Here is a 14,067-nt window from a genome sequence, read left to right as displayed (position 1 = left end):
GGGGGGTTGGAACTAGATGGTCTTTAATGTCCCTTCCAACCCAAACCATTTTGATCCTATGATTACAGTAGTATGTGAAACCGTTTTCTTATCGCTAGCGGGTGTAGGGTCAGTATAAAAGTTACATTTATTGTTGTAGCATCTGTAATGTGGTTTATTAATGTGTAAGATGGCAACTTTGCTAGTTCTGACTGATGTATGTAGACTGTTTTATTTTTTCCTTTTCATTTATAGGTACTTGTTTCACAGTGGCAATCCAGAGCATCCAGGAGACATTCTTCTAAACACAACTGTGGAAGTTTTGCCTTTTCAGGTATGAATTTATTGATTTGTGTCTTCTCCATTATAGGATAAAAGCAACAGCTTCTAATTTTATTGACCTTTTTTAACAGGGTGAGGGAGACATGAATGCTTTTTTTTGTTTGTTTGGGTTTTTTAACTGTAGGTTCTTGACGCTCTGATACTTTTTCTTTTTTTAATTGGATGTATTAAAAGAAAAGTAACTATTCAGATGTTCATTTGGAGTGCAGTCTGCTGAAAGTGCTGTTGGTAATCTAGAGGTAAACAGCCTCATTTTCTTCCAATTCGCTGCTACTTTTTAAAACAAGTATTAACCAACCTTCCCCCTCCTGTCTATTTTGGAAAATGGGAAAACTAAGTCAATACGCTTTTAGACTTAGTTTAAAAAAAGAAAAACTTGGTTCAGGAATTGACACACATCCAACGCTTACTAGATATTGGAATATCTTGACTCTTAAACAGAATTTCTCCTGATTGCTGATTTTTTTTTTTCCCCATAAATCAGTCTGAAGTTTCTCTCAGGAGAGCTCTATAATGTCTGAAGTATATTCTTGCTTGAATCCAGATGGTATGGGTTCTTCTTCAGCTAGATCTTGCAGCTAACCATTTATATCACAAAACTCTGTCAGAGGATTAAGATACTACTTCAGACAAGGTTATTTTATTTAGTATAAAAATAGCAAGGTATTTCTATCTTCTCCCATACACCTGGTGTAGGTATCTTGAAATCTTTGCCTAAATTACCATCTGCTGAATCTTTTCTGTTTTTTTAATTAAAAAAAAAAAATTGTCATGGAGGAGTTTACTTCTCTGTTCTTGCAGTCTGCCTTCCTGGGAGAGAGCAAAAATAGGACTTTCTGAGCACTCTCACCCCTAAAAAAAGAAGTTTGTCAGTTTGATTCTAATTATACAGCACGAAATGTGGGATATTATATCATAAGATTTGTGGGGTTTGTTTCTCAAAACCTTTGGAAATATATTCAACCACAAGAAGCCAGCAGCAGCCCTCACTTCATTTGGCCTGAGATACTGCAAGAATGCACCACATAATGAGAAAAAATGTGCATCAAGCATCTTTTTTTTTTCTTTTGGCTACACTCGGCTGTGAAATGCCCCTCAAACAGGAGCATCCGTTAAGGAAGGAATGCTGCTGAGCTTCCCTTGCTATTGACACAGCTTATGGAAGGGTAGATGGTCGTTCTGTGTCTGGCCCATTCCTAAGCCACCGGTGTCAGCAGAAAATGTCACCTGTATGAGGACAGCAACTGCAGGTACTGTCCTGAGGGAACAGATTTTTCCAACGTGGGCTTTAGCAGAGCTGGAAGCCCATTCAGATGCTTTGACCCTTATCATCTCTAAGCAGAATTCAGAAAAACAAAGCTCAAACCCAACCCTTAGAAACCAGTGTCCCCAGACTGGGTGTGCCTGGCAGTCACGTAACACACTGAAAAAAACCCCCACAAACAAAACAAAAACACAAAAGAAAAAACCCACCAATAAAAAAACCCTCCCACCCACCAAAACCACAAACAAACAAAAAACCACCACACCTCCAAAAAACCCCAACCAAACAAAAAAACCCTACAGTCAGACCCCCCAAAAACAACAGAAAAACCCTTCACTTTTTCAGCAGCCTCCCGTAAAGGCAGGAATTAAAAAATAAATAAAAACTGATGGATTTAATCTCCCGTTTTGTCAAGCATTTTTAATTCCTAAGAAATTCGTACAGTGGGCCGTCTTATTGGATCATGTGATTCTGGCTGTAATTTTCCAGCTGGTTTTGAAGCTTTGGTCTACAGTTTCATTGTTCTGTGCTTGTTAAAGCAGCTTATTGATACCCATCCATTTTTAGTAAGACAGTGATGGTTGCAGCACTTCCCTCGCCGGTCTGATGGCTTTACATCTTGCCCAAATTCTTACATCAAAAAGTAAACTGGGAGTTTGATTTGTCCCGAAAGAAACCTCTGGCTCTGGAAAGAAGGCAAGATCCTGCCTTTGCTTTTCTTCTGCGGTGCCTGACAGTATCGGCTGTGTATTCTGTGCACGTGGCAGTCACCATGCGAGTTACGTGGAACAGTTAAAGTACTACTTCTCTTCTACTTTGAAGCCAAATGCTGCTCAGTTCTGGAACGCTGCTGCTTTTCCTTTTTTTTTTTTTTTTTTTTTTTGTGTTGGCTTCTCTGAGGCTATAAATAACTACTCCAGGCTGGTTCATAATTATTTAGAAAAGATGGATGCTGAATATGTAACAGGGGTGCACACGCATTTGTCTTTCCCTGGCAAAGTCATATGTCAAAATAAACGATCTCATTTATGCTTTGTTGTTCTAGAATGAAGAACTGGTATTGAGCAAAGAAACCAAAGACAAACGCTTAGAGGATGGTTACTTCAGGATAGGTATGTCACCGTGGAAAGAAATGTGTACCGTTACTGTTGCAACAGTTGAGGTGCTTTCATTAAAACCAAACAAACCTAAACCTGAGTTTTGATCATTCATTTCTGGATACCTGACCTTGTAGGCTTTATGTAATACTGTTTCCAGTATTTCTTCTCTGTGACTGATGTACTGAACAAAGATCTAGTGTGAGTTGTAGTTGTAGTGCAGCTACCTCCAACTTCTCTGCCAGGATCGATCCCCTGGATTGTTGTAGAGGCAATTCCAGGTCGCACAGGATCAGCTGCTCTGTCAGGTGACTGCAGGAGTGCCTCTGTGTGAGCCCTTGTGCCTGGCGGCCTGGATTTGCACCCATCCTCCAGATGTCCCTCATGGGATGACACTGGTATTTCCATAGCCAAGAGGCTGCTGGGGAAGGTGCTAGCGTAGCTGTTGTCAAGGAAGGGAAATTTTACTCGTGGATTGTATTTTGCTTGCTGGACACAGGTTGAGCATCCCTGTGACAATGAAAGCTGGTGGGGTTTTTGTGACTTAATGAATTGCAGTTGCTGCGTGTCTGTATTAACTGTAGAGTGTAACTGGGCTTTTGAATTGGATCCTTATTCATCCTAATATAATTGGAGATCCTTTAAATAGGAATACATTAGGCATGAATTGTTCTTGTCCTTAATCCTTCTTGAAAACACATAAACCAGGGGCTCCATGTTTAGTTCCATGATACTAAGTGAAAATTTGTGCCAAAATCTTCCCAGAGTTGCAGGTGTCCCCCCATACCCTTAGGCAGTTCCAGAGTTTTTATTCTTACATAGAATCCTGTTCAGTCCGGTGGGCTCTGATGATACACCCCACTTTCTCTGCTGCTGCAAAGCTGAATCTGGTCTCAAAAATCGCCGGCTGACTTTTGTTTCGGGAATGATACCAGTCAACCCTACAGCCACCAGCAACAGGATTCACCTGTGAACTGTGATGCTACAGATGAATGGTTTTGGTTTTTTCTGGACACAGGTTTTGTACTTTGTTGAACAGGAGTTAATGTGGGATATACTTCGGCTTCTTTTGCAGGGAAATTTGAAAATGGTATAGCTGAAGGAACAGTTGACCCCAGTCTAAACCCTATTTCATCATTCCGGCTTTCAGTAATACAAAATTCAGCAGTTTGGGCAATTCTGAATGAGGTGAGTGGTGGTATAACCTTTTAAACATTAAAACCAACAAACGTGGCATTTCTTCGTTCTGTCAGTGCTTCGAAGCTCAAAATTTTGGCTACTGCTGCGAACAGTTTCCTCATGTTACTGAAAAATGTAATGCCCTAAAACATGACCTCTGTTTTCTGATTCTCTGTTTCAGATTCACATTAAAAAACTTACAAACTGATGTTGGAAATCTGCTGTAGAGGAAAAAGAAAGAATGCTTGAAAACTTTTCCGATAAAACCTGACGTCCTTAGCAAGTCACAAATCGAAAATTCTGAGCATGCACCTTATTCCAAATTTCTTTCATTTTCACTTGAACTCTACCTCTTGTGAAATCTACTGTAGATGAGAAGATTGTATTTACCCCTTCTTGTCTGATCCGTCCAGAAAGTGATGCTCCTCTGCACCGATAAGGTTCGTCTGAGGCCTAGGTTGTCCTCCACTTTAATGTGACTTGACCATCTTATGGTTACAGAACCCTGCTAGGCTTAACCTGTACTGTTTTCATAGTCTAGTAACACAGAGAAGTTGTACATATTGTTACATTCCTTGAAGAAGAAGAAAATATAATTATTGTTAAATATGTTTTATGAAGGGGGTACTCTCGGAGTTCCTTTTATTTTCTATAACAAGAACCCTCTTTTATAGACTGTCAGGGATATATATTAAAAATGTTAGGGATATTTAATTTATTAAAATAATTTGAAAAGTACATATTTTTATGCAGTAAAATTTTAAATTGATATAGTTTTTTTTATGAATTCTCTAGCTTAAGTTATCTTTCTACATTTTTCTTTGGAGATGCCAACATACCATGTTCCCAATATACTGCCATGTCTAACAAAACCCCAAGATTAAGTTTCTAAATTACATAGTTTTGTACGCAGAATCTGAATGATGTTCAGAGGCATTACAGAGTTCTGAAGAGAATTATTCTTTGGGGCTATGAATTTCCAGTATGTACAGTTTGTAGCCACATAAAAAGCATGCTGAAACGTCTTGTTTCATATTCTGTACTGAATCTGCAGTGATTTTAGATTGAATCCATTGCATTTTAGAAGAATTTTTCAATTCCAAACAGTTCTTTCTAAAAGCCTTTGTAGACATTTCCTAGCCTGGACAAATTCATTTTCTGTACTGAAGAAAAAAAAATTATTCTCCAGCTTTGCTTTGGAGTGACAGAAGTTACCTTTTATTGGAAGAATTAATGGTAGGTAGGTACATTTGATCTAAAGTGGTCTCTTTTGAGAAGTTCTGTTACTGCAGTGTTTGTTTTAGATGCAGTGAATACAGGAAGCTGGGAGGGGACTTTTTACAAGGGTCTGTAGTGACAGGAGAAGGGGTAATGGGTTTAATTTGAAAGTGGGGAGGTTTAGATTGGATATCAGGAAGAAGTTCTTCCCAGAGATGGTGGTGGAACAGGTTGCCCAGAGAAGCTGTGGATGCCCCATCCCTGGAAGTGTTCCAGGCCAGGCTGGATGAGGCTTTGAGCAACCTGGTCTAGTGGAAGGTGTCCCTGCCCATGGCAGGGGGGGTGGAACTAGATGGTCTTTAAGGCCCCTTCCAACCCCAACCATTCTGTGATTCTATGATATCTGAGGTTTATTTTTATTCCGTTGTTCAAGAACAAGGTTTCAGTTTTACTGATCAGTGCATTAACTCACATGAACTGAGTGGGAGAGGAATTTGGCCCAGCGTGAGTACCCTGCCTTTTCGTTTCAAGGGAAACAACAGTGATCTTAAAGGAACCAGAAACTCGGTCGGGAACAGAGAGAGGTTTGGACTGAATCCAGAGCAGATGTGTTGCAGTGCTAATGCTGCCACTGCTCTGAGGAGTCCTTCTGCTTAGGTGCTTGTATGTAGGGACACAGGCATGGGAAGGTTTTAAGTTACCCAGTCAGAGAGAGAGGGGCAGAAATTCCTCCCTTGAATAGGAACGGAAGTGCCTGATTGACACTAGAGGGAGGCGTCCGCCCTGGCCTGCGGATTCTCAGCTGTGCTGTGAACCAGCCTACGAGAGCTGACGCCTCAAAAGCTGGCCCAGTTTTCCCTGTGGAAAAACAACTCTGTTATCCCCAACATCTTCGTGGTCAGGGCACAGATGCACTAAAGGTGTTGCTGGGCCTTTGATGTATGGTGGGGATCTTGAATTCCGATCTGCAGCATGGAAGTTTGACTAATAGATGTGGCTTCTCTCGTGGCCTGTTTGCAAGGAGCAGGAGCCTAAACCTCACTTGCCAGCACTGCACGTGGAAAGCCATCGCCACTGGGATACAGAGTCACCCTGTCTTGTCTTCTGCCCTGTTGGAAAACCGAGGGTAGCTTTGATAGTTCAGCAGTAAATCAAGTTTAAGAGCGTAACTACTTCTGCCGACCATAATCATGTTGGTTTAGCCGTGCTGTCCGAGGCCACAGGGCAAAGTAGTGTAGACTGGCTGGTGTAAGTTGAAGAAAAGCAGAAGGGTACCCAGTGAGACCTCTGTACTTGTTTCTGATTGCATCCAACGGTGTAAATACGACGTGTGCTCAGAAAGTTCGTCTCGCCCATAGAGACTGTGGGCATAAGCTAAGCACTGGCCGCCTAAGCGGAGCTCATTCTTCGGTTTCGGAAGATGGGTGACTGGGCTTGGAATCCCGTGTGGATCTAGCCTGTTGTGGTGCCCCAGGCCAGTTCATCAGACGGATAGTGCCACGCCATCAAATTTCTGCCATGCAATGGTTCTTACCACACGTTAGCTAGCAGAGGTCTAAGAAAGCGTTTGGGTTTTCTTCTCGGCCGCGCCAGGGAGCGAACGATGCAAGCAATTTCAGCTGTAGCTATTTATTACAACTGAGATCGCAGGAATACGTTTAGATATTGCAGTTTCTTAATATGAGTAGTTTTGCTGACAGTGACTTTCATCTTCCCTGAGTTCACAAGTCTACTGATGCCCCTTAGGAGGAAAGCCGTGTGCTTATTCTCAAAGCATCGCCGTTCCCGATGTGTCGCGGTAGGTAAGAGGAATCGTTGATAATACATACAGAACCCGTATCCCGTTGATTGCAGGACTCTGGTGTTACCTCTATATTTAGTTTTCAAAAATGTCAACGTGAAATTTATCAAAGACAACGAATTTTAGTTGGTGCGTTTTTATTGCACTGTACGAGTCGGAGTTGGAACTACTCGGGGCTGCTTTAACGCGTTAAACGCTCCTGAGCTCCTCTGCTCTCCTGCCTCTCAGTCCTAAGTTACAGTATTGCCACACCAGTTCCTCAACATCTTCAACCTATCACCTGATTCTGGGGAGATTTTTCCTACATTTATTTTTGTTGTGGCCTCCAGGCCACTCAATCTTGGCGTAATCAAATAATGGAAAGTGTTTCAAAATGCACTGCGTTATCCTATGATCCTATGTTAGCTCCCTCTGATGCTGTTGAAGCTTCAGAAAAGAGAACTTCTGTGACACCCAAGGCATTCCCCAAAACCTTCAGTAGCTGGGCAAATTACTCTTGTTATACTGGATGCCAGCCAGGCGGGCTCATGTGAGCACTGGCGTTGCCGCGCCGATCAGGGTTGCTGTGGACCGAGGCCACACAAGACACTCTGTATAACCTTGCTTTGCTCCTTCGGTGGGTGGTCCTACTGAAAACTTTGTACATAATGTGAACAGGACCTGATCCCCAATCAGCACTTTTTAAGGAGTGTTTCTAAAGCACTGTCTAAGGCTTTGTGCTTTTGCAGGCATCTCAAATGTGGTTTTGCACTGATAGAAAATATTCCTATAAATACGTTTGTTTATTCTTAACTGAAAGATGGTTTAGAAAAATTCAGACAAACATATGATTCACGGACCAATAAAAGACTGGACACTTCTGCCACGTTGCTTCTCGTCTAGCTCTTTCAAAAGCAGTTTTTAAATACCTTGAGTCAGTGCAGAGCAAAGCAATTTACGCTTTGCCCGTGCGATGCACGATTCCTTGAATGGGCTGGAGTGTGGTCCGGCTTGGGCAAACCTCAACAGCAGTGTTAACTGCATTTTTCCTAAGTATGTTATTGTTTCAGAAATATCTGGGTTTTGTTGGAGATTCTTGCTCCAGATGAGGTGTTGTGGTAGTTTGTAGTTTGCTTCTGACTTGGAAAATATTAGTCTTGGAGGGGGGAAAAGAATTGTGTCTCTTCAGACCTTGCTCCCCTGAAGTATTTGTCCTTGCTAGGAAGGATGTATTCTGAAAAAGCTAAAGCAAGCAAAAGTAGTAGAAAGGGGGGAAACCCCCCTGTTTTTAAATCATCTTTACAGTCACCAGCATAACGCTGAAAGGCTACTGAGCCACTGGCGTTTTTGGGCTGGCATTGGTGGCTGCTGTAAAACAGCCCCCACGGGCCTGCCGACGTCGCCTTTGGGAGCGTCGCTTTTCTGACTGTAGCGCACTGTCTGAAGGGGTTTGCCGGTTCCTGCTGTGACGGGAGCAGCCAGAACTTAACGAGGCTTCATTCTGAGAACGCCACAGCCACCTTTCAAGGGGACAAATGTGTAGTATCCCTGAAGGGAAGGGATGCAGGCCCTTGGTTGATTTGGATGGCGCTGCACCACAGGGCCCTGAATCTGAAGCGTTTTTGCCGTTGAGCTGAAGCGGGCGATGGCTGGTGCTGGGCTTCCTGGTGGGGAGGAGTTGTTGAGCTGGGCCGCAGCTGCCTGCGGATGGGAGCTCGTGCTGCCAGCCGGGCTGGGAGCAGGTGCTCACCAGAATCCCCCACCTTCCGTGGAAACCGCATTCTTTGTGAAAGGGGGGAGGTTGCTCAGTATCTGCTGAGACGGGGAGACATGAGTCTCTTCAAGCCTTAACAGTGGCTGAAACACAGTACTGTAAGATGCACTGCCAGCATATTTGGTATTTTAAGAGAAATAGCTTTTCCTTAGAGATGGAATTCTAGTACTGAAATGTGAAGTCTTACTGTAACCAGTTTACCCTTCCGTTGTTTGGAAACAGAACCCTAGTGCCCGTGCGTCATAGCGACCGCTCTGCTTTGGAAAGGGGCCATCTTCATTTCCCAGAAGGTATTGTTTGTGACCGTCAGTTCACGCTCCTGCCTTGTGGCCCTCCCGGCTGTAGGTGCTGCCGCCAGCCCGCCGGGCAGCCAGGCTAAACCGGGACTTTCCTTCCACGTTCGTCAGCCTGCTGCCCGCACGGGCGGGCCTAGCAATGGTAGTAACGCCCACGGGAGTGCTGGAGAGCGGGTTTAAAAACTTGCTGCTATATTTGGAAACCTGATCTGGGTCACGTTCATTGTGCCTTTCATCCCCGTTTCTCCTGCGTGCCAGGGCTGCCCGCCTCTCTTTGACGTAGTCCTTCCAATCAACCTGTTCCCAAGTTCTCTCACGAAGGAGGGGACAGTTCCGTATCTAGGCACAGTGGTTGCTTTGCCGCTGCAACACTACTGCGATCCCTACTCCCACTCAGTCCCAGGGCAAGGTATTCCAGTATTAAATGAAACTGCTTCTCCATGTCACCTGAAACCCTCATCACGTAGAGCTTATGCCAGGAGATGCAAGGTATCTGCAGTACGCATCGTGCTAGAATAGACTCGTTGCAGTTAAATTTAAGCCACAGAGACATACAAGTAACTTGTTTTTAGGAATGTACTGCAAAAGTATTTGAACAAAATTGCTAACATGTTTACTGTTGTACTTATTTTAATAAAAAAAAGGACACTTCAAACTTTTTTTACAATTATCTACAATAAAGAGAAATTTACAACCATTTACAAAATGCTCTTAACTTGTTCTTTACTGTGAAGACAGCCCAGATAAAACCAAATAAACACTAGATCCATGAAGTCCAGGTTTTATTTCACTCTGTATTTGTAGAAGGAACAAAGCATCTTGGTGAAGTTCCATCCGCACGCTAACGAGATCAGGTAGAGCAGGGCGAGAAGGGCGAAGGGATACAGGAGAATAGCTGTGTTCTTCAGAAAGGGCAGGGCTGAAACAGAAGCGACAGTGAAGCCACTGTGAGGCAGTGCTCTTTCAAAAAAAGGTACTTTGGGGAAAGTCAGCAAGGAAGACAGAGCTGCTCTGCCACCCTTCTTCCCCTCTCCACCCTACCCGTCCTACCCTGGCCACAGGTAAGGGGTACAGGTAATGCCCCAGGAGACTTCCACCTACAGCTATAGTCTTAAATTCACCAAGATGCAAACATTCCAAGGTGGATTTACAAAATAACAAGAAGAACAAGTTGTGATACTGCAGGTCTGATAGAAGAAGGGAAGTTGGGGTAGGGTGAAGAATATAAGTCCTTTGGCTAAGATGCCCACCCAGCTGGAAACGGATTGGTGTCTCAAAGAAAGGGTAACTCTGACACCCAGCTGAGCCTCTGCTGTACAAATTAACAGACTACGACTGAGTGAGTAGGCTGAAGTCACCCTCTTGGTCTCAGTCAAGCAAAGAGAGAAGTAGGTGCCATCACTTACCACTGTATCCTAGGAATGTCACGTAGACATAATAGCCGATTGCAATCAGCCATAACGTATTCCCAACAAAATACCCAATGACCGAATCGGATATGATGACATCTGAAAGAGACAACCGCTCTCAGCTGTTTCACTAGAGCATGAGTTTGGAGCAGAGAGCACAAAATACTCTACTTACAGTTGATGAAAAAGAGCTGGATAAAATGCAGAATGACCAGGAGAGGATAGAAAGCATTCAGGTGCACATCAAAGGCATATCCCCACTCCACATCGTAGTCTCTGTTCTGCTGCTTCACCAAGTACTTATTAGAAATGAACCTGCATGAAAGGAGAATGTGAGCCTGTAACCCTGACCCCCAAAATACTAAGCCTTATGTGACCCCCAACTCCGTATCCTGACAAAGTTTCTGCTGCCCAGGATTAAAACAGGCAAGAATCACGCAGCCCAGACTACCGTTAAAACGCCTTTGTTACCAGTGATGGCAGCCCTCGCGTTCAGCGGGCAGATGAAATACACCACAACTCTCGCTTGAAATAGACGGGCGCTACCGTTTACCAGTGCGGGTGCGAGTTCCCGGGCAGCGTGCCGCTTCCGGCTGTACCCGCCCGGTGATGACCTCGGCAAAGCGCAGCTGACCGAGAGGTGGTGTTTTGGCCCCGCAGAACTGGCACGTCTCAGGGGCAGGCTAGCGTCCCGCGAGATGGGCCCGTTCTTAACCCAACGGCAGCGCTAACAGAAGGTGTGCTGCCTGCTGCCGCAGGCTACAGAGTGAGCCTCCAGGCTTCCTCGCCTTCAGCTGAAGGTCTGCATAGGGCGAGTTGTTGGGTGTCAGCAGAAGGGGAACAAGAAGCCGACACACGCTCAGAAATGAAGAGACCGGAGCTTCCACAGCCGCTTTCTCTGATGTGGTCCATGCCAAGGGCAGGGTCAGAAGAGGCAGAGCCCGGGTGCAAGGCAAAGTGAGGCAAGAAGGGATTTAGACTCCCTAGGAATGGGGGAAGTTTTTGGAAAAAAAAAAAGGAGGTGAGCCTGCACCAGAAGAAGGGACCTGAACCAAACCAGAGCCAGGGGACTGGCATTTAGGCCTGCAGGAAGCTGACTAAAGGACAAAGGGAAACCAGCAGATCCTGAAGTCCTCCTGGTTCTGGAGACTGCATCCCAAGTTGCTGGAGGATGGGGGGAAATCACTGCCATATGCTCACCCAAGCAGTTCATGGGTAGCTGTCCCAGACAGGAGAGTAGGTCAGATGGACTTTTCATCTCCCAGCTACAGTTCTTCTATCTGCCTCATCCTGAATTCTGCTGTTACAAGCAGTTCTTGAGGTCCCTGTCTGAAAGGCCTCTATCCCTTTTCCGACCAGCATTAAGCTCCTGGTAAAATAAAAATTCCTTTGGTGCCCTCACCTTGCCTCAGAGACTCCCTGCTGTTTCACAGTTCCCTTTCTGGTGCAGGGTGCTTCCGTAACGTGCTGAGGCCTGGGCTATAAACTGACTCGCCAGTGCCTCTCCCCTTCTCTGGCCGTTACGGGAGAAGACTGGCAGCAAGGACCAACAGAGCCAGCGTGTGACACAGAACAGACGCTGCTTGTTTCTACAAACAGCTGAAATCTTCAGCATGGGCCAGTCGTATGCTGCGCTACCTAAACAGCCATCCTCAGGCTTACTCTGCTTAAGCTGTTCAACCAAAATATGGAATGGAGACATTTTTTTTGATGACTACAGATCTTATTAGGCGTTACTGCTGAAGATGAAACAGCTCTAGAAGAAATGAGCTGTTCATACTGTGTCCAGCTCCGGGGGCCTCAGCATAAGAAGGATATCAACTGGTTGGACTGAGTTGGAATGAGGGCTGGAGCACCTCTGCTATGGGGACAGGCTGAGAGAGTTGGGCTTGTTCAGCCTGGAGAAGAGAAGGCTCCGGGGAGACCTTATAGCACCTTCCAGTACCTGAAGGGGCTACAAGGAAGCTGGGGGGGACTTTTTACAAGGGCCTGTAGTGACAGGACAAGGAGTAACGGGTCTAAATTGAAAGTGGGGAGGTTTAGATTGGATATCAGGAAGAAGTTCTTCACGGAGAGGGTGGTGAGGCACTGGAACAGGTTGCCCAGAGAAGCTGTGGATGCCCCATCCCTGGAAGTGTTCAAGGCCAGGCTGGATGAGGCTTTGAGCAACCTGGTCTAGTGGAAGGTGTCCCTGCCCATGGCAGGGGGGTTGGAACTAGATGGTCTTTAAGGGCCCTTCCAACCCAAACCAGTCTGTGTTTCTACTTTATAATTTTGCCCTTTATAATTTTGGGTCTTGCAAACAGCAGCGGGGGTGTCTGTGTCCCAACAGCAATATTGTACTCCGTTTTGGACATCACTACTTACCACATTAGAGTTGCAATCAGGAGGCCGACACCTACGCAGTCGATGAAGACAACCCAAAGCAGCAGCTTTATCGTTTCAAAAAACCCCATGTCCAACACAAACCCAAATCCTACAGTAGACACTGAAAGGGCAAAAAGGTGATTGAAGTTAGTGGTGGAAGAGCAAGCATGAGACCTTAAACTGGTAACAGTTTTCCAAGTACGCTGTTATAAAATCTCCAGTTTCATTATTTTTCTCCCTGAGACTTTCAGCCCAACAGCTCATTTTTTCCACCGAATGGTAGGTATAATGCAATTTATTCCTAATATAATCCCTTTCACAGACCGAGGAACACTTATCTGTACTTGGGCTCAACGATGCAACAGCAAAGTGTATTGCTCTGTCCAAACTGTTTCTTAAACATTCACACAATGCTACAGTAGAGTGTTCTTTGTTTTATAAAAGCTCCTGGTTAACCGAAACCATGCATGTGGTGATACGTATTTTGAGAGCTAACAGTTTTGATATTACCAACAGCAACATGCTACACAACAGCAGATGACCAGGATAATACTTACTGCGTTCGCAGTTCGGTCTAAAAATTACATGAGACACTTTGTTTATAACTTAATTCTGCAATAAACAGAATCTCTCTGGTGTTTTATCCGTAATGGGTAAATCAGATGTTCGGTATTTTTAAACTAAAGCATTGCTGTGTAGCGTGGAGTTTTATTACTGCCTGTGAAGCTACAGGGAGCTACATAACTTGAAATGCAATAGTAAACGGGTTGCAACAGAAGGATTAATTCAAGACTACATAGCATTAGATGCACCTCCTCTTTTTTCTAATTTTCACCTTAGCTTCCAAAAGGTTAGGCCATTTTTTCACATTCTACTTTGATTAACAGATAAACCACACGGATGGGTCCTTTTTCACATGTGTGTGTTATCAGAAGGGCCACGAGTGTTCATCCGTACACCTCCCTTCCCTCTCTTAGGCTATTCCCCGGCACTCACCGCAGAGCCAGATACTGAGAAGTACTAAGAAGGCGGGATCATCCCTCGCCCATTGGTCCTTCGTCTGTTTCCTGTAGTGAAAGTTCCTGTAGACCCTCTGCGGTGAAGTGAAGAGGTAAAGCATCTGCCAAAGCGCAAACTCGAAGTCCATCTGTCGGAAGTGGAGGAGCCTCCGCAGGTACTTGTAGCGCTTCGCTCCCGCCGTATGCCTCGCGGCATCCCGGGGGCTCAGCGCGCCGTTGCCCTGGCTCCGAGAGTTCACCGAAGTGGTCGGCAGCATTTTGCTGAAGAAGGAATTTCGAAAAGATTTGGGTTGGTTTGGCGCGTAGCGGGCAGTACCGATAACACCGGGCACGAACGCCAACC

At 44.9% G+C, this 14,067-nt stretch overlaps 2 protein-coding genes across 2 annotated transcripts in view; one reads left to right on the top strand and one right to left on the bottom strand.

Annotated features, from left to right (window-relative positions):
• The window catches only part of MGAT4A (mannosyl (alpha-1,3-)-glycoprotein beta-1,4-N-acetylglucosaminyltransferase, isozyme A), a 46,129-nt gene extending 41,149 nt beyond the window's left edge, over positions 1-4,980 (top strand). The window contains exons 11-14 of the mRNA XM_010147555.1: positions 235-313; positions 2,631-2,697; positions 3,758-3,870; positions 4,043-4,980. Of these exons, the coding sequence (XP_010145857.1) occupies positions 235-313; positions 2,631-2,697; positions 3,758-3,870; positions 4,043-4,069 (286 nt within the window). The 3' untranslated portion in view covers positions 4,070-4,980. The remainder of the gene's footprint in view (positions 1-234; positions 314-2,630; positions 2,698-3,757; positions 3,871-4,042) is intronic.
• A 4,559-nt stretch (positions 4,981-9,539) lies between these two features.
• On the bottom strand, positions 9,540-13,989 carry UNC50 (unc-50 homolog (C. elegans)). Its single transcript, XM_010147554.1, has 5 exons — positions 13,702-13,989; positions 12,706-12,826; positions 10,514-10,653; positions 10,336-10,437; positions 9,540-9,848 (listed from the first exon to the last, which is right to left on the bottom strand). Exons 1-5 carry the CDS (start codon positions 13,979-13,981, stop codon positions 9,712-9,714), a joined length of 780 nt encoding a protein of 259 aa, XP_010145856.1. The 5' UTR covers positions 13,982-13,989; the 3' UTR covers positions 9,540-9,711.
• Between the last annotated feature and the right edge of the window lie 78 nt (positions 13,990-14,067).

Source organism: Eurypyga helias, unplaced genomic scaffold (assembly GCF_000690775.1).
Source record: "Eurypyga helias isolate BGI_N326 unplaced genomic scaffold, ASM69077v1 scaffold6222, whole genome shotgun sequence".
Lineage (NCBI taxonomy): Eukaryota > Metazoa > Chordata > Aves > Eurypygiformes > Eurypygidae > Eurypyga > Eurypyga helias.
The sequence above is the reverse complement of the archived record's forward strand: the minus strand, read 5'-3'. Positions and strand labels throughout refer to the sequence as shown.

Coding starts and splice junctions, on each gene's coding strand:
- UNC50 (XM_010147554.1), bottom strand. CDS start 13,981: ATGCTGCCGACCACTTCGGTGAACTCTCGGAGCCAGGGCAACGGCGCG. Junction 12,827..13,701: donor TCTCAGTATCTGGCTCTGCG/GTGAGTGCCGGG, acceptor TTGCCCTTTCAG/TGTCTACTGTAGGATTTGGG. Junction 9,849..10,335: donor GACATTCCTAGGATACAGTG/GTAAGTGATGGC, acceptor CTTCTGTTTCAG/CCCTGCCCTTTCTGAAGAAC.